The 18,348-nt window shown below is 58.4% G+C and overlaps 2 protein-coding genes across 2 annotated transcripts; one reads left to right on the top strand and one right to left on the bottom strand.

The window, feature by feature from the left end:
• Positions 1 to 1,489: 1,489 nt before the first annotated feature.
• POM121 (POM121 transmembrane nucleoporin) lies at positions 1,490 to 14,185 on the top strand. Its single transcript, XM_064729568.1, has 13 exons — positions 1,490 to 1,737; positions 1,821 to 2,024; positions 2,289 to 2,447; positions 4,543 to 4,623; positions 4,876 to 5,047; positions 6,000 to 6,091; positions 6,832 to 6,902; positions 7,598 to 7,722; positions 8,115 to 8,217; positions 8,438 to 8,608; positions 8,935 to 10,671; positions 11,516 to 11,644; positions 11,798 to 14,185. The coding sequence occupies exons 1-13, from the start codon at positions 1,490 to 1,492 to the stop codon at positions 11,890 to 11,892; spliced, it is 3,387 nt and encodes a 1,128-aa protein (XP_064585638.1). The 3' UTR covers positions 11,893 to 14,185.
• A 212-nt stretch (positions 14,186 to 14,397) lies between these two features.
• NSUN5 (NOP2/Sun RNA methyltransferase 5) lies at positions 14,398 to 17,765 on the bottom strand. The gene is made up of 10 exons (XM_064729466.1): positions 17,566 to 17,765; positions 17,328 to 17,450; positions 17,006 to 17,180; positions 16,819 to 16,927; positions 16,419 to 16,557; positions 15,939 to 16,054; positions 15,454 to 15,632; positions 15,169 to 15,373; positions 14,946 to 15,098; positions 14,398 to 14,853 (listed from the first exon to the last, which is right to left on the bottom strand). The coding sequence occupies exons 1-10, from the start codon at positions 17,656 to 17,658 to the stop codon at positions 14,754 to 14,756; spliced, it is 1,392 nt and encodes a 463-aa protein (XP_064585536.1). The 5' UTR covers positions 17,659 to 17,765; the 3' UTR covers positions 14,398 to 14,753.
• Positions 17,766 to 18,348: the final 583 nt, after the last annotated feature.

Genomic DNA, 18,348 nt, shown 5'->3' with positions numbered 1-18,348 from the left:
TCAGTGTGCTCAGTGGCCCCCAAAATCACTTGGTGTCGAGGTGACCCAGGTGTTGTTCTGGTGATGACCTCTTGCCTTTGCCCCCACTGTCCCACACCTGCGTGTTCCCACAGCCAGCCTGCATGTCGCCTCTTTTAGCTGGGGGGGGTAGCAGGATGTGGTCCCAGCTCCGCCCGAGGAGCGTGGGTGGCTTTGTCCTCCCTTCCTGGGAGGATGAATGCTGTTGTGGGGAGGCCATGCAGATCACCCTGTCACCCCAGCAGAGCCAGGTAGCCCACGTAGTCCACAGACAGGGATCTCAGAGGACTGTCCCCTCCTACGCATGGTTAACCCACCTGGGTGGCACCTAGTCTCCTCCAGCCTTGCCAGGGCCACCTCGACCCCTGGGATGCAGAAAGCCCTGTGCCAGCAGCCACTGTCCCGATCATTTTCCCTGCGGGTGTCCCTGCCTGGTAGTGGGGCGGGATATCCGCAGGGATAGCCATGTCTCCTGAGGAGCCCAAAGGCTCGGACAGCCAGAGAGGATTTCCCACAGTTCCCAGCCCTGTCCCCAGAGCAGGATGGTGGCAATGGCACCCTTCAGCCGGGACAAGGGGACAGGCTGGACACAGTGCTGACTGGGGAGAAGCAGGAATGTGCCTGCCGCTGGGTTCCTGCACGTGGGACATAAAGTCAGATCGGGACTGGCGATATATGACAGGGACTGGGACAGCGGGACACAGAGGCTGGAATGGTATAGGGGGGTTGTAGGGCACAGGGTGGGGAGAGAGACATAGGATGGGGCAGAGGGCAGAACACAGAGGCTGGAATGATGTTGCGGGGTTGTTAGAGACAGGACAGGAACACAGAGATGGTAAACAGGACTGTGGATTGGAGATGGGGAGATTGGAAGCTCGGTGGGGGGAGATGCGGTGGGGAAGGGATGGGGCTGGGGCAAGCCCAGAGGTCCCGGTGGGAACAGGGGAGATGGATGACAGGGGAGAGCCCCCGGCGGGGGAACGAGAAAGCAAGACAGGAGCACCATGAGGGGTCCCGGGCTGAGCCCCGCCCGCGCCGCGCACAGCATGCCGGGAGCCCGCGGAGACAGGGCTGGCCGTGCTCCCGCCCATTTAGCCCCGCCTACTGCGGCCCCCGCCTACTGCGGCCCCCGCCTACCCCGCGTAGCTGGAAGCGCCACTCCCCCCAGAAGCTCCGCCCCATAAAGCCGGCCCCCACGTTGACGCAAGAGGGCCGGCCCCGCTCGCCCCGCCTCTCTCGTTAAGCTCCGCCTACTCATGGGGCCCCGGTCTCTCCGTGCATGCTGGCAGGACTCGTCGCCTGGGACTGGAAGCCCCCGCCTGCTGGGCGCCTTCCTCCACCTAAGCCCCCCCTCCGCTGTACGCGCTGACCCTAAGCTCCGCCCACTCAGGAAGCTTCCGCCCTTCTGTTAAGCTCCGCCCCGCCCGCCCCCCGCCCCGCAGAGCACGCCGGGAGCGGCGGGCGCGCGGCGATGGCGGGCGCGGGGCCGGGCGGGGGGCGGGATGGGGCCGTGAGGGCCGCGCTGGCCGTGGCCGCCGCGCTGGCGCTCGCCTTGGCCTGCCTGCTGCTGCGGGGCGCGCTGCTGGGCGCGGCGGCGCTGGGCGCGGCGGGCGCCTGGTGTGCCATGCGGCCCGGCCCGCCCGCGCCGCGCCCGCCCGGCAAAGCCGCCGCCAACGGGGGCCCGGCCGCCAGGGCCGCGCCGCGTCGCCCGCAGCCCGGGTAAGCAAGGGGAAGATCGGGGTAGAGCGGGCGGGGAAGCCCCAGACCGCGTCGGAGGTGCTGACCGCGCTCTGTCCCCACAGGGTGCCGCGCTGCCGGCCGCAGGCCCCGCGCCGCCGGTACCCGCTGCCTGAGGCCCGGCCGGCCGTGCCGCTGTGCTTGCCCGCCGCCCGCTGGGAGGGCGGCTCCCCCCGCAGCACGCCTTGGGCCCGCCGGGCCGGGCCGCTCCGCAGCCCCGTCACCGTGAGAATCGCCCCGCCAGCCGTCAGCATTGCCCGATCCCCAGCGTAAGTACGGGGGAGACCGGGACACACCTGGGGGAGCCCGCTTGTCAGCCACGGTGGGGACCAGGACACCCTGTGGGGAACGCTCAGTCCCCTGTGCTGTGCCCGGGAGCAGCATCCCATCCTGAGCGCTGCCATGTGCCTGGGGGGATGGTGCTGTCCAAACCTCCGGGAAGGGCTGCAGGGCAGAGCTATGTCCTCCCTTCTGCGGCGGGATCAGACCGGGACCCCAGCCTGTCTCACACCTCACTGTGCTCTGTTCCACAGTCTAGAACAGCTGGTCTCACCTCTGGCCTTCCCAGCCGCCAGCAGCCCTGACCCATGTGCGAAGGAGACTGTGCTGAATGCCATCAGGGAGAGCAGGAAAAGGGCTGTGGAGGAGGAGGAGGACCAGACTTTTGAGAATGATCAGGAGACCAAAAGAAGGTAAAAAGGGAGCTGTTCAAGTTGCAGACAGTGTGTTGGGAAAGTCACATTTGGGATTCTTGCTCCAGAGGTGACCAATGGGATGTGTCCCAGAGCATGCCAGGCCCTATGAGACCTGGAGTCAGGGCTGGAAAAGTACTGTGAGAAGTTAACTGCAGAGAGGAAGCACACCCCATCCATCACCTAGTCCTTCGTGCTGCATCTGAAAAGTCCTCCTTTGCAGTCGAAGGAATGTGGTCTAGGTGTGGGTCCAGTGTGTTCCCCTGAATGGCTGGGATGTGTTTTGGGAAGCCTAGATGGGAACAGGCTTGTCTCCTCACAGGGGTTTGAAGACTGAGAAAGCATAATGGGAAATGTTGGTAACTGCTGTGGGCTCTGTCCTTCCGTCAACCCCAGGCTCCCAGGAGAGATGGGATTACCAGGTGGAAGCATTGCACTTGGAGTGCTCCAAGCGCTTCCCTTGTGAGCTGATCTAGCAGTAGGAGGTGAAACGAGAGAAAGTGAGACCCTGCTGCCTTTGTTACTCAAGGCCAGCAACTTCCATCCCTGAGCTGGAAGGAGGGAGGGTGCTCTGGTTTTGCCAGTGTCCATAGGAAGGACAGGGAGCAAATCCTGAGAACCGTGGTCTGCCAAAGCCTTTCCAACCACCCAGCCACAGCACTGTCTTGCTATCCCACCCTCCTGCTTTTCCTAGAATCACTGGATGATTTGGGTTAGAAGGGATCTTAAAGGTCATCCAGTGCCACCCTCTATAATAGGCAGGGACATGCTCCACTAGACCAGGGTGCTCCAAGCCCTGTCCAGTCTGGCCTTGAACACTTCCAGGCATGAAGCAGCCACACTTTGTCTGGACAGCCTGTTCCAGGGCATCACCACTCAGAGGGAAGTATTTATTCTGTATATCCAGTCTAAATTACTCTGCTTTCAATTTGAAGCCTTTCCTCCTTGTCCTATGACGGCACTTCTTGATGCAGTCCTTGTCCAGTTTCCTTGCAAACCCCTTCAGATCCTGAAAGGCTGCTGGGATCTCCACACAACCTTCTCTGCTTCAGGCTGAGCAGCCCCTGATGTCTCAGCCTGTTTCCACAGGGAAGGTGCTCTAGTCCCCTTACTGAATTTGGTAGTCTTTTCTGGACTTGCTCCAAAAGTTGCCTTGTCCTTCCTAGTTGTGTCCATGGAGGCTCTTCCATCTGGGCTGGGATGGGGGGCTGAGACTGGGGCATTTTTTTGTCCTGCCCCAGGGCTGCTGCTGTAGGTGGCCCAAGGAGCAGAGCAGGGTAAAGCAGGGCACACTGTCCTCTTCCAGCACTGAATTCCCATCTCTGAATGCTTGGCTCATTGGATCTGAGCCCCACAGGAGCCAATCAGGACAACAGAATGTGTGCGCAGACAGAATCAGTTCAGTGTGTTTTTCTTTAAACTGTTTTTGTAATATGTCGATACACAGCTCTGCCATAAAAGCCAATTTTGAAGGCATTAATGTCTGGCAAGCACAAGGAATGGTTGTGGATAGAAAATTTTGTGTACTTGGTGGACAGAAAGGAGCTGTGTCAGCTGGAGAGTGTGGGACCACCTGTGCCTTGGAGTCAGCTTGCCCTGGGCTTGAGGGAAGCTTTTGGCCAAGTGACAGGGCTGTCCTACACCTCCAGTTCCACTTTACAGCACGGTGTCTTTTGACACTTCAGATCCTCATGAAATCATAATGGGGAGGGGAACTTAGTTTTTTACTTGAACTGTCCAGGGCATTGGTTAGGAAGAGGTCAGAGCTCAAGTCTGTTCAGAAAAACTGAGCAGCTCATTTCTAGAAGTATTTTGGCTTAGAGTAATGGATTTAAGCAATTTTTTTTTTACATGGAACTACTATGCCAAACAGGCAGCTGGATGAGCTCCTGGTGTTTGGGGTGAGAGTCAGTAAGGACAGGCCCATAGGGAGAGAAAATCTGCAGCAGGGTGTAGGTGGGGAAAAGCTCTGTCCTGAGTATTGGGTGCCAGGAAAAAAGCAAGGTTTAATCTCTCTCTGGGTGCTCAGCCTGCCTTTCCCTAGGCTGGGAGAGGCTTCCACACTGTCATAGGCTTTCACACTCTCTTCCCACAGGCGCCACGACAGCAGTGGAAGTGGGCAGTCAGCATTTGAGCCACTGATAGCTAATGGTGCCCCTGCTTCTCTTATACCCAAGTAAGTGCCCAACAGCGAAAAGCAGCTCCTGGAATGGGAGGGAGCAAATGTCTGTGGGATGTCTGGAAAAGGGGGCTTGGGTTTTGCTTGCAGAGCAAGAGGGATTGTGATTGTGGCTTGAGTCTGTCACCTGTGACAGCAAGGCTGTGCTGCTGCTGAGAGTTGTTTCTAAGCAGGATTTCCTTCCTCCACCTGCCCTGTATGAAAAGGCAGGAGCGGTGAGGAGCTCATCAAACCTTCATCCCCCTCCAGGCCAGGCTCTCTGAAGAGGGGCCTCATCTCCCAGTACCCAGATGACTGCTCCAACAAGAGGTCTCGCACCTCCTCCATGAGCTCCCTCAGCAACACCTACGCCAGCGGGATCCCCAGCTCCATTCGCAACGCCATCGCCAGCTCCTACAGCTCCAGCCGGGGCCTCTCACAGGTAGGGACACCGGATCTTGGCATTCTTTTGGGATCACCCTTGTAATCCCAGCTCTGGGCTCGTGAGGAGACAGCGATGTGGCAGGGTGTCTGGACCCAGTGTGGCTTAGCTTGGCAGTCTCACCACCTCAGAGAGCAGGTGAGCTGTGGGCCATGGGCCAAGCAGCAATTATTTCATTTTTGGAGGAGTCCCAGGTTGAGCTGTACTGCTGCTTTTACACCAAACCAAGAAAGAGACTGTTTTCTCCTCTCTCCTGCCTCTTGGTCAGTCTGCTAGACTGGATAGATCCAGGTGAAGGAAAAAATGATGTTGCTGTGCTGACATCTTTTCAGCAGGAGTCAGCAGTGTGGGAGCCATGTGTTCCCATTCTGACCCAGTTCCCACCTGCTGATGGTGATGGAGCACTGCTTGTGGCCTGGCTGGGCTTGCAGATGTGCTAGGGACAGAAAGCCATGGCTACTGGAGCTTTGTCTGTGTGGGGAAAGATTTGCTCCAGGCAGAGGGAGGGAAGGGTTTGCTGGGACTGCAGAGAGCCTCACCCTTGTATTGGAATCCGTCTGCTTTGAACCCCTGGCAAGGAGGTGCTGCCTCCTGCCAGAGCAGCCCCACACACAAGGGTGTCCAAAGCAGTTGAGAGAGACCACCTGTGTCACACACCTGTGTCACACAAAGGCAGGTGCCCAGCAGTGTACTCCCTCCCTGGGCTCAGTCAGGGCAGTAAAGGCCCTGGAGGCTGCTTTTTCCTTATGTGGGTTCAGCTTAGGGTGGCCCGATTTTGTGCTCCCTAAAATGTGGAGGGGAGTTTAAGTGGTGGTGAAGCAGGAGAAGCTCTGAGCTCATTGGGCTCAACAACCATGGCCCTGGGCAATGGGACTTATTGTGGGAGAGCAGGGGGCCTGTACTCTCTGCCAGACCCATGCCAAGTTACTGCTGGTATCTCTCTGCATTCCAGCTGTGGAAGAGAAGAGGTGTGAGCGTGTCCCCTCTGTCCAGCCCAGCATCCTCCCGCCCCCAGACACCAGAGTGGCCTCTCAAGAAAGCCAGGTAATCAGCTGATGGCCAGCAAGAGAGTGGTCTTTCCCAGCCATCTTAGCATGCAAATCCCACTTTCCACTGGAGCTGGGACAGTCCAGGCCCCTCTCCTACACACAGTGGTGTAGAGACAAACTTGTGTCAGTTGGTCTCCCTGTCACCTTGCCATGCTGTGGTGTGTCTAAGCTGTGTCACCCCTGGCCCACTCCCCATTAAGGTCAGAGATTTAAGGGCACAGGTTGCCACAGTAGTGATGGTGCTTGGTGGCATTGGCCTGGCCAGGATTGCCAGATCATTAGGAGGAGACAGGCCCTGATTTTTGCCTTGTCAAAGTCAAATCCCAGGATCTGTATTTTAGTGCCTGCCTTGGAGCACAGCCTGTGTTCTCCTCTTTCCGAAATCAGAGGAGCCTGAACTTATGTCAGAACTAAAACTGGCACAACCACCTGGATGTGCCCAACCTGCAAGGGGCAGTGACTGCCATCTACCCTCCTGAGGCTGACTCATCTTGTGGAGGGTGCACAGATTCAACCAAGCTGAGTCTGGAGGAGGAAGCAATTCCTCTGCCTGGAGTTGGGCAAAGCTTTTGTCTTGAGATCTGTTTGCAGGAGGCAGATAAACACCAGGGATACTCCTGCAAGTCTTCAGCAATACTCCTGCAAATCTTCAGCCTGGTCAGTCTCAACCTGCTCCCTGCAGACAGGGCTGGCTGGGCCCAGGGTTGACCGTAACTGTGCCTCCTGCTTACACAGGGAAGAAGAGTCACAGCATTCCAACGCTTCCACCCCAGTGAAATCAGACAAGGAGCTGCAGACAGAGAAAGGTAAGTGTAGGTGTGCCCTGACACTGCACCCAGGTCACCAGTGCAAGCAAGAGAGCAGGACAGGAGGCAGTTGAGGTCGGCAGTGGGATTGGCTTGAGGGGTCACCTGGAAACTTGGCATGTGCTGGTCCCAAGGCGGTGGCACTTCTGCCCTCAGTGACTGCCCTAGTGAGATTTCCAAGTGACAAGGGGATGCTGACAGTGTTGGGGTGCTAGCAGATGCCTGGGAACTGGCTTGCAAGAGGGAGCTCCAGCTCCCAACCCAGCATGGGTCAGGTGTCAGCCTTGATCCGCAGACTGCAGTGGCATGAGTAGTACTCTGACCAAATTCCAGTCTGAGCTTATTCCAATGCTTCCTCAGCTAAAGTGGAGAGGAAATCCTCTGTGCCCATGGCAGATGGGCCCCATAATTCAGTGCCAGCTGTGGCACGTGGTTTGGGTAAGGCAGCATGTTGGCACAATCTATGGAGCTTGGAAGGAGCCACTGCCCCACAGAGCCCCAACAGCCTCATGTCACAGACCTCCTGGATGTGAAGCTGCTCTTCAGGGTATCACAACCTTGTCCTCAGCTTAAAACCATGCCCATGCCCCTGCCCTCGGTCAGGCCACCCAGAGTGGGGTCAGAAGGGACAGACCCATCACTACAACTGAACGCTTCTCTGCCCAGAGCTCGGCCTAACTTGTCTCCTTCTATAGGTGTGGAGTCACCGGTGTGGAAGAAGCAGAATTCCCTGAGCCCACCATCTGCTTCGGGGAGCAGTGGGAAGCGCAAGCGGAAGATCCCATTGCTGTCATCTTTCCGTGGGGACCAGCTAGTGCTGGTATGTTGCTGTCTCACAGCCTTTTTGGTCCCGCTCTGGCAATAGAATGTGCTCACTGCAATTTCTGCAGGGCTGGGGGCGCACTGACCTGCCTGCCCTCAGGAAGGAGGCCCCGTCCTTGGTCGAGTGGGAAGTGACGCTCTCCCCAGCCCCAGTGTCTGGTGGGCTGTGCGTGGTTGTGCTGCCTGCTGCCGGACCAGGTAATGGCCTGGGGAGGGCCTGCCATGCCCTCAGTGCCACGCCGGGGGCCCACCAGTGTCCGGGACCCGAGTAGCTGCGGCAGGACCACCTGCTTCACAGGGCTCACCACAGACAGTCGCCAGCACACCTTCAGAGAGGCTCTGCCCGCTTCCCTGGGAAGGAGCTAAGCTGCTGCTGCTCTCTCTTGGCAGCCCCCACCACCTCAGCTGGGCTACTCCGTCACCTCAGAGGACCTGGATGCAGAGAAGAAGGCAGTGCTGCAGTGGTTCAACAGTGTCTTGGAGGATAAGGCTGGTAAGGATGGGCTGGAAATGTGGAGGAGTAAGAGCAAGCTTGGGTCTGGGGGTGCTCTTGATGCCTTCCAGCTGAAGAAATCTCATGCTTTGTGGTGCTGGGTGAGGTTGCCCAGGGCTGTAGGGTGTAGGGGCAGCTCCCCTGCCTGCTGGGAAACTCTGCTAAGGGTTTGTTCCTCACAGCCAGTTGTGGGTCCTGATATCTTGCTGTTTCCCTGTAGATGCAGTCCCCACCACCACTGCAGAGACGATGCCTGTGTCCAAGCCGCCAGTGTTTGTTGTGACCTCCGCTGGGCCTATGCCTGCCTCCACAGCTCCTGCCCTGGCCAGCTCCTCACTTCTGGACAGTCTGAAGAAGATGCACAGCAGCCAGGCTGTATCCACAACACCAGGTGAGGCAGAGGAGGAGAGTTGGCACAGTGGAATGCCAGCAGAGTCAGGCAGGTGCAGCAGGAACTCCTCGTTGTCTCTGCATGAAGCAGCTGACCAAAACCACCTGTTCAAATGCTCTGCTGGCAGCAGAGCTAGCATTCAGGGCTTGAGGGGACACCTTTGGGGAAGCTGAGCCCCTGGTCGTGCTGGAAGCTATGGTAACTGTGGAGGGCTAGGTGTGATGGGAGCTCTGGGAGCCTTTGCAGCCGTAGGTCAGTACCAAGGCCGAAAGGTGGGCTTCTAAAGGTGTCCCTTTGTCCATAAATAAGCTCTTTCCCCTTTCCAGATTCCACTGGAACTGTGGCAGCATCCCAGCCACCTCCGTCAGCTGCACAGCCACCTGCTCCTGCTGTATCATTGGAGTCAAGCTCTCTGCCTGCCATCTCTGCTGACACCAAGCCTGTGCCTATATTGAGCACACCTTCCCCCAGTGCTCCCACTGCCCTGGTGGTGCAACCCCCCAGCAGCCTGGCCTCTCCTGTGTTCACTGAGCTGGGCCAGACGCCCAGCAAGCCTCCCTCCTTCCAAAAGCCAAGCATCCTGTTCGGGATGCTGAACACCCCGCCAGCCAGCCAGCCAGCAGTGACTGCGGCCGCTACCGTGCCCACCACGTCCACTGCTACACCCACTGCATCCACGGCTGTGCCCACCGCAGCCACTGCCATGCCCACCACAACCCCCATCTTCAAACCCATCTTCGGTGCTGTGCCGAAGAGTGAGAACGCAGCAGTCTGCACGGCTCTCACTTCCACCACAGCCACCATGCCCGTAAGCTCAGGCCCTGCCTCAACATCCTCCACATCCTCCATATTCAAGCCCATCTTTGGCACCATCACTGCAGCTTCATCTCCAGCAAAAGTTTCTCCTTTTGCCTTCAAACCTGCGGCACAGCCGACCTCAGAGCCGACAACTGCCTCCACAGCTGCTCTGGCAGGAATCACGGGTCTTCCCAACGTCATCTTCACCACTGCAGCTACAACTGCCACCACCCAGAGTTCCTCCACGGATGCCACCATTAAACCTGTCTTCAGCTTTGGACCGAACCCGCCTGCTTCCGCTGGCCCTGCTGCTAGTGTGACTGTCACTGCTGCCACCTCCACCAGCACAACACAGCCCTTCCTGTTTGGAGGCCTCTCCAGCTCTGCTCCCAGCACAGAAACCAGCTTTACCCCCTCAGGGCCTGTGTTCCAGTTTGGGAAGCCACCTCCAGCTGCAGTCACTGCCACCACCAGTGTCCCAGGAGGCCCTGCCTTTGGCCAGGTACCTTCAAACTCAACAGTTGCTGCCACCACCGTGGGCTTTAGCATATTTGGGAGCACTACACTGACCACCTCTGCCCCAGCCACCACAGCTCAAGCGCCACCGACATTCGGCTCCTCGGTTTCAGCTTTTGGCAGCTTTTCAGCCAGCGCAAAGCCACCGCCACCGTACCCTGGCACTGGGAGCCAGCTCACCTTCAGCACTGGGGCTGCTGAGAGCCAGGTGCCCACCAGCAAGCCTGCTGCTGGCCCCATCAGCTTCACCCCCTCGTTCAATTTCGGAGCCTCCCCGGCACAGTCGGTGGCTCAGCCACCATTTGGCAGCGGTGCCCAGCCAGCCTTTGGCACAACCAGTGCCCAGGGCTCCTTTGGCACCAGCAGCACCCAGGCAGCATTTGGGACCACCACCTCAGTGTTTTCTTTTGGAACAGCCACCTCCACCACATCCAGCTTTGGTGCCACCACCCAGACCACAAGCAGCAGCACCAGTGCCAGTGTCTTTGGCACCACTCCATCTCCATTCACTTTTGGGGCCAGCACCCAGCCAGGCCCCTCCACCAGCGCCTTTGGGATGGGTACACCGGGCCTCAGCAGTGGGTCCCCAGCTGTGGCCTTCAGCTTCGGGGCTGGGCAGAGTGGGGCAGCCCCGGCAGCAGCGCCCTTCGGCTCATCTCTGCCGCAGAGTGCACTGGGAGCGCAGGGCCAGAGCACACCCTTCGCCTTCACCATGACCAGCACTCCCAACAGCAAGCCTGCATTTGGAGGTGAGTCATTATGGAGCCATGGAATGGGTCATGTTGGAGGGGGCCTTTAAGATAATGTCTCTGCCATTGGCAGACCCCTTCCACTAGACCAGGTTGCTCAGGGCCCTGTCCAACATGGCCTTGAACATTTCCAGGATGGGATGGGGGCAGACAGGCCATCTTGAGGATCTAGAGTTGGGCAGGAATATTTCTGATGGACCTTGCCAAGGTGCCCAGGGTCCACAGCCCTGGTGAGGCCAGTGCTCCTGCTATGCAGAGCCTTGCTGTACAAGGGGAAAGCACTCCCATCACTCCCTGTAGTGATCCTGCTCCTCTGGGGAGGGGAATCCCTAAACTCTGCTCATTGGCCCCTCTGAAGGCACCAGCTCCCTGACTTTGCCCATCCAAGTATCCTGCAGGAGCTGAGGTCATCTGAGTCCTTAAGAACTACCTGGAACACCTTAGTGAGCTGGAATGCTGCCAACCAGCAACTGCTCCATGGATTGTGCCTAACAGCAAAACTGTTAGGTTTCCCTAACACTTGAGATCCTCGCTGGATATTCCCAGCTCCCATGGAACTGAAACCCACACAGTGAGCAACTCCTTGATCTAGCAAGGTCAAGGTCTTTGTTCCTCTCTGACAAATCCTTCTGTGCGGCCCTGCTGTTCATAGAGTCCAGAGATTATCTGGAAAATGTAACTTTTGCGTTAAAAGGGCTTTTCAGGAGTAGAGGCTGGTTCTGGGGGATGGACTGTGGTGCTTCAGCCCCTATAGAGCATTTTGTGCCTCCTCTGGGTGCCACCAGCTCCCAAAGGCACTTTCTCCTTTGCCAACCCTGTCTCACAGTGACCTGTTGCTTTCCAGGAGCTTCAGTGCCCACCTTTGGGCAGGGCACGCCTGTCCCTGGAGCTGTGGGAGGTGGAAGCAGCACCCTTTCCTTCAGGACACCCAGCACTCCTGCCTCAAGCTTTGGAGGAGTCGGCACTTCCTTTGGTAAGGAGGGAGTTGATGCTCCAGCCTTGGGGAGCTCATGGGTCACGGTGTCCCCTTAGGTTGGGGACAGTGGTAGGGCCAGGTGTTCTCTGGGAGACGGCTCAGGGAGTACATGCTAGACTCTAGCAACCTGAGCAACCTTTCTGCTTCCAGGTTCATCCACTCCCACCTTCTCCATCGGGGCAGGATCCAAGATGGGCACTCGCCAACGGCTGCAGGCACGGAGGCAGCACACCCGCAAAAAGTAGCCCTGGTGCTGCTGGGCTCCACTGGCTCACGTGTGGAGGCCTCTGGACTGGAGCTGTCCCTGTGGTGGGACCAGCCCCCATCCCTGACACCCACTGGATATACCATGCAAGGATAAGCCAAACTCTTGTTACTTGAACAGTTCCAGACCCAAGACTGGACAAATCTCTGTACATATCCACAATGTTCTTTCCCTCAATTTATTTTGCCTTGTTTAATAATGTGTACATTTCTCCCCATTTGCTTCTTGTAGCTGTTTCCATGCCCCTCCCCAGCCCTCAGCCAGCCCCAAGGCCTTGTCCCACTCAGAGCTTGGCTGGCGACATGCCGTGGTTCCGAGTTCCTGTCAGACACCGTCTTCACCAGGTCCCAGAATCTTTCCCATTGTTCATCCTGTGGGCTGGTGAACATGGTCCCATGCCTGCAGCCAGGGTGAGTTCCAGCCTGGCTCTGTTTCGGTGCCACAGCTGACTGGCATGGGTGCAGCTGGGTGACACCCCTGGGACCTGATGTCCTGCTACCTCCAGCTGAGGACATGCCATAGCCTGGGACCTGCGCTGGAGGCACGGGGTGAGGATGGGGGTCCCCCCACCCCTCTCCCATCTCCGCTGCTTCGTGGGGCTGTGGGCTGCTCCCACTCTGCTCCCCAGTTCTGCTTTATCCGTGCTCCTGTTCCTGCGCTCACTGAATCGAGTTTGGAGGAAGAGCTAAACCGTGTGTGTGGCGGCATGTTGGTTATGCCGGATTTGCTGTTTGGAGTTTCTTTTTTGGGGGCAGCAGTCCTTGGGGGGAGACGTGCCCCGGCTAATTGGGTGTTAACAGTAGCATCACTGCGTGGCTGCTCGTGCTGGGGAGTTGTCCCTTCTATGTCGTGACTAAAAGGCAGCTAGGACAGGGGATTCCAACTATGGCAGTCTCTCCACTCCCTTTTCCTCTCTCTTTCTCCTCTCTTCCACATTTCAGGGGGCTCTGGAATTGCTCACAGAAGGAGGCCAGAGCAGATGCATTCTCCCCTCCATCCCAAATCCAAGTTGTTTTTCATTTTTCATCCCAGTGGACTTTACTAGCTCTTAGGAACTGTGGTGCTGCTTCCCTTGTCCCCATCCAGCCAGGAGTGAGATTCCCACCCTTCCCTGCCTTAGAGCTTTTGTGGGAAGAGACTGCCAGAGCTGGGAGTCACCAAAGAGCCACCCCCTGCCCTGTCCCTGTTGAGGGATGGGCACTCCATTCCCAGGAGTGCTTTGCTGCTGGGTTTTTACTCTCCGAGCCGTGTGAGTGTGTGTGTTTGCTGGGGTCTAAATTAAAAAAAGAAAAAAAAAAAAGAAAAAAATCACAAATATTTAAACATTTTTTAACAAAATAAAAATTTATTTTTATATTTAAGCTAAATTGCCTTCAAATTCCTTCAAGCTTGGTTCAGTGAAGTTGCCTACCCTGCAGCCGTTAGTGTTTAGCTATTCCCACCCTGCCTGTGCCTGTGGGAAAGCACTGTGCTGGGAAAGGCAGCTGCATCCTGCAGGCTCTGCCATGCTCCCCCCACTGTTCATCATCCCCTTCCTTTTAAATGTGACGTATGTGGATGTGACTAAACCTTTTTTTGTTCGTTTTTTAAAGTTTTTAATTATTTCTCTGAGGGTGGGGAGCAGGAGCCTTGATGTTACGGTGCTGAGTGCCAGGGTCAAGACATCTCTCCCCACAGAAAGGGCAGTTGATGGGCTCTATGTGGCACAGAGGGGACACAGCCCTGCAGTAAGGGGACATAGAGGACCTCCAGGTCCTGATGGGAATGTTCTGGCCATCATCCACCAACATGGCTGTGGGTGCAGTGGACCAAGAGCAGCCAAGCTGGGAAAATGTGTCCTTGGGGTTGGAGGAAGCAGAGGGCAAGGGGCTATTGCCTGCAAAGACTGACCTTGGGTGTCCTTCCCTGTGCCCATTAGGATTCTGGGCCAGGAGAGCACCTGCTCCTCATCCTTGAGGTGCCAGGGTTTGGCCTGGTCAGCTCTGAGAAGATGGGGATGAGCTGGGACAAGGTTGAGGCCACCCTGACTCTGGGTCCTGCCCCCAGGTAGCTGCCCCATGTAGTCCCACACACCTGTGAGGAGCCAGGCTGTCCCTTCCCTGTCACACAGGCCCTGCTGGGAGAGCCCCTTGTGCTTGGGGAGAGGCTGGGTTTTAACTGACTAAAGACTTGGATCATTCCTGGTGTGGCTGATGAGGATTTTAGTGTGAATGTGCAATTTTTGTTTCCCTGCTTCTTATGTCTCCGGTTTAAAATAAAATGAACTGTGTTCACTTGGCTGTGCCCATGTGTGTTTCCTGGGGCTGGAATTCCCAGGGCAGGGTGGTGCTAGTGGGGTTCAGGTGGAGCACCCTCTGGCTCATGTGTCCTTGCTCCCCCAGTTCAAAGAGAGGGAGAGGATTATTATTATTATTTCACCTTTTTCCCTCCCACTATGCCTCTACCATGAGCAGTGGCAGTTTCAGGGCAGGACTACACAAACACATTGGAAAAAACAGCAAAAAGAGAGAAACTTTTAATCTACTTCATCCCTACAGTGAATTTTTTTCAGGAGGTAACATGATAAACTACCCTTAATCCAGCTGGAGGACCCCAGCCTTGCAGGGTGCAGAGTGGGGATTGCCTTGGGAGCAAACCTGGGGCAGGGGCTGGCTGCAAGGGGCAGCCCTGGGTGAGCAGTTGCCCCTTCCTGGCACCAGGGTGGTCCCAGCATTGGCACTTCTGTCCCCAGCATTACAGAATTCTCGCTATGACTGCAGTTAGCACAGAGCTTGACTTGTGTTCAGGCCAGTATGTGTTCCCCACAGCCACAGCTGTGCAGGGGTTTGTCCAGAAAATGTTTCATTCTTTCACCCGCTGCTTTTTCCTCTTCTTGGGAGCTGCTCCTGGCTCTGCTCCCTCTCCTGGCTGCAGGCTCTCCTTGGCTGCTGCAGGCAGGGAGCTGTAGACAAGAGCAAACGGCCTGAGCCACAAACACCCCCTAACACCCTCCCCAGGGTGCCCCCCAGAAGCAGCCCCCACAGCCCCCCTCACCTGGGGGCAGCAGCCCCTTCCCTGCACCGCTCCAGCACAGCCACGAAGAAGCCGTGGGTGAGGGTCTCTGCAGGGGAAGCACGGAGGCAGCTCTCTGCTCCAGAGAAGGCCGCGAGCCCTCGGCAGGGCCACGACGGGAAGGCAGTCACCAGCCTGCGGCATGGAAAAGGGCTCAGCACCAACCCTGCTCTACAGCCCCCCAGGCTCCCTAAGCCAGACCCACCTGAAGGCCGAGCCCCACTCCTGCAGTACAGCCTGCACCACATCCTCGTTCTCTTCCTGGTGCAGGGAGCAGGTGGAGTAGACCAGGCGCTGGAGAGCTGGGAAGCTCAGGGCATGGCTGAGGACACGGCGCTGGAAGCCAGCCAGCGCCTGCAAGCGCTCAGCACTCGGGGCCGCCTCCTCCCCTGGCCCCCGCGTCACCATCCCTGCGGGACGGGAGCTGTCACCCGGGGTTTGCACACCCACAGCCCAGTTCCAGGGCAGCAGCTGGAGCCCCACACATTACCTGAGCCACTGCAGGATGGGTCGAGAAGGATGTGGGTTACCCTGCTGTATTTGCGGTCTCTGGGGTCCACGGTCAGGAAGTCCTGCTGGACCAGCTGACAGCCAGTGACCCCTGCCCGTGTCAGCAGTGTGTTCATGGTGGCCACGCGCTTGGGGTCCACATCAAAGGCAAAGATCTGTCTGAAAGCGCCCAAGACAAGCCGTGAACAGACCACCTGGCCTCCAGGAACACTCAAATACTGGGCAGGCAGACCTTGAGAGCTGCCTCCCCTCTGGCAGGGTTATGGAACGGGACCAGGACTGGGGGCTGGAAGTGAACCCCTATGAGACTTCATGTCCCCTCAGGTCCTTCCAGTGGCCCAGAAGTGACCAGCTCACCTGAGTTGGTGACAGGTTGTAGCTCCTCCTGCCACCTTCTTGTGGGCTCAGGGGGACCAGGGCCACCTCCTCCCTTCCCTCCACCCCTGCACACAACTCTGCCCTCACCCCTTGTTCTTCAGGATGGCAGCCAGGTGGCTCGTCTTGTTTCCAGGGGCAGCACAGGCATCGATGACATGGGAGCCAGCAACAGGGCCAAGGAGGAAGGCAGGGAGGCAGCTGGCCTGCAAGAGGGTAAAGACCATCAGAGGGGTGGGCAGAAACACCTGCCCCCTCCTCAGGAGGCAGGGCCGATGCTGTGGAGTCACAAGGACCACCATGACACAGGGCCAAGGCCATCACCACACTCCACTAAAAGCCTTGCCCAACCCACAGTCCCCCTGCTCCTCCCAACTCCCACAGGGATTTTATATCCCAGAATTTCATCTTGAACCATCAAAGAACAGAAGCAAAGCCCCAGGGGTGTCCCACAGCTTCTTTTTGACTTAAATGCTGCAGCAAGCTGAGCCGCTGTGGAAAGGAGCTCACCCTTCATCCCTGTCAGCAGTTTTCCTGCCTCTGCAACTTTCTGCTCCCCAGTTCCCCCACCTTGTCCTGCAGAATTATGTGTCCTGAAGTATACAGCAGGTTGTCATGGAGGTCTGTCTGTGAAGGGAAAACCAACAGCTCCGGAAGATGCAGATCCAACATGAATTTTTTTCCAGAAAGGGCCTTCATCTCCTCCACACTGTCCAAGAGACACAGGGAGCATGAATACAAAGTCCTAATCCCACTGCTCACAGCAGAGCCCAGGCTGAGAAATCCCTTCATCCCACAGCTCCTTACCAGCTCCAGGCAGCACCCAGATAGGCAGCATCTAAGAGTGGGGAGTGATAGAGACCCCAACCCAACCACTCTAGCACCAAGCTCAGCAACCCTTCAACGCACCAGACCTCATCCCACTTGCTGACATTCCGGGAAAGGTGGGATAGCAGAAAGAAACATTCACCTGACTGCCTTGCCCAGATAGGTATATCCCTGGCGCTTGAAGAACTCGATCACATCGTCCACACAAGTCTTCAGGGTGTTGATCCGGACGTAGCGTGGGACCTGGGAGGCTGCAAGGGGCCGGACAGGTCAGACACAGACCCCACTGCTCCCAGCACAGGGTGCCCACCCAGCCCGAGCCCACTCACCTGCGGCGCTTACTGCCTTCTCCGGGGCCAGCAGGTCCTCGTTGCGGCTCACCTTGTGCCGCACCTTCATGCGCGCCAGCTCGGCCTCCAGCCGCGCCCGGTGCCGCCGGGCCAGGGCCTTCCACCGGCCCCCGCACTTCAGCCCCTTGCCGAAGAGCAGGTCATACACCAAGACCTGCGGGGAGGGGACGAGGTGAGCCCGGCCCCGCCGCCCCAGGCCACCGCGGCTCCGGGACACCGCGACCCAGGGATTCTGCGCATCCGTGACGGCGCGGCTGCAGCACACGGCCCCGCGGCCCAGGGATTCCGCGGACGGCCGTACCTTCGCCAGCTGCGGCGGCAGCTTCTTCTCGGCCTGCAGCAGCGCGGCTCCATCCAGCAGCTTCTCCAGCACCGAGGCGTAGCGGAGGGTCTCGGACACCAGCGCGTACAGCTGCCGGACATGCTGCGGAGCAGCCAGCGATGAGCGCTGCCGGGCCCGCGCCGGGCTCCGGGCTCCCCCCGCCCTCCCGGGTGCGACTACCCCGGCCGCCCCGCACCCCCGCTCCCTCCGGGCGCACCGGGAAGCCGCTGTTGTACACGAGGCTCTTCAGGCCGCCTTCGCCGCGCTCCAGCCCCGCCAGCACCGCGGCCGCCGCGCTGTACAGCGCCATGTGCGCCCCGCGCCGCTTCCGCCGGGGCCTCCGGGCCGCAGGGGGCGAGCGCGGCCCCGCTCCGGGCTCGGTGCCCGGGGCAGAGCGGGCAGGGAGCGTGGGGCGGAGCGGGCACCGTGCGGGCGCTGCTCGGCGGGCCGCGCGGGCGGAAGGGCCCGGCCCACCCCGGCTACGCCATCATCGCAGTGACCCCGGCCAACCCGGTCACCCCGGTGATCCCAGCCTGGCCACCCCGATCACCCCATCATCACAATGACCTCGGCCACTCTGGTCGTCCCGGCCAGCCAATGACCCCGGTCACCCCCATCATCCCGGCCACCCCATCATCGGTGACTTTGACCAGCCCAGTGACACCAGTGACCCCCGTCACCCTCCCTGTTCATCCTGGTGATCCCAGCCACACTGACCGACCAATCACCCTGACCATCCTGGTTACCCCGGCCAAGCCAGCCATCTCTACCACCCCAGTGACTTTGGTCGCCAGCCCCGGACACCCCATCCGGTCCCTGCGTGTGGAAGCACACTGACATTACCACTGATTGTTAGACCCTTTGGTAGCCTGTGGGTGATGGGTTGGTGGGGATTTGCTGCAGACTTTGGTGGTGCTCATGCTGCACTCAAACAGAGCAAAGAATGCCCAGCCCTGGAAAGAGGGGTCTGTTCCAGGAAAGGGATCTGCTCTGAGAAAGA

Source organism: Zonotrichia leucophrys, chromosome 19, assembly GCF_028769735.1.
Source record: "Zonotrichia leucophrys gambelii isolate GWCS_2022_RI chromosome 19, RI_Zleu_2.0, whole genome shotgun sequence".
NCBI classification, from domain to species: Eukaryota; Metazoa; Chordata; class Aves; order Passeriformes; family Passerellidae; genus Zonotrichia; species Zonotrichia leucophrys.
The sequence above is the reverse complement of the archived record's forward strand: the minus strand, read 5'-3'. Positions and strand labels throughout refer to the sequence as shown.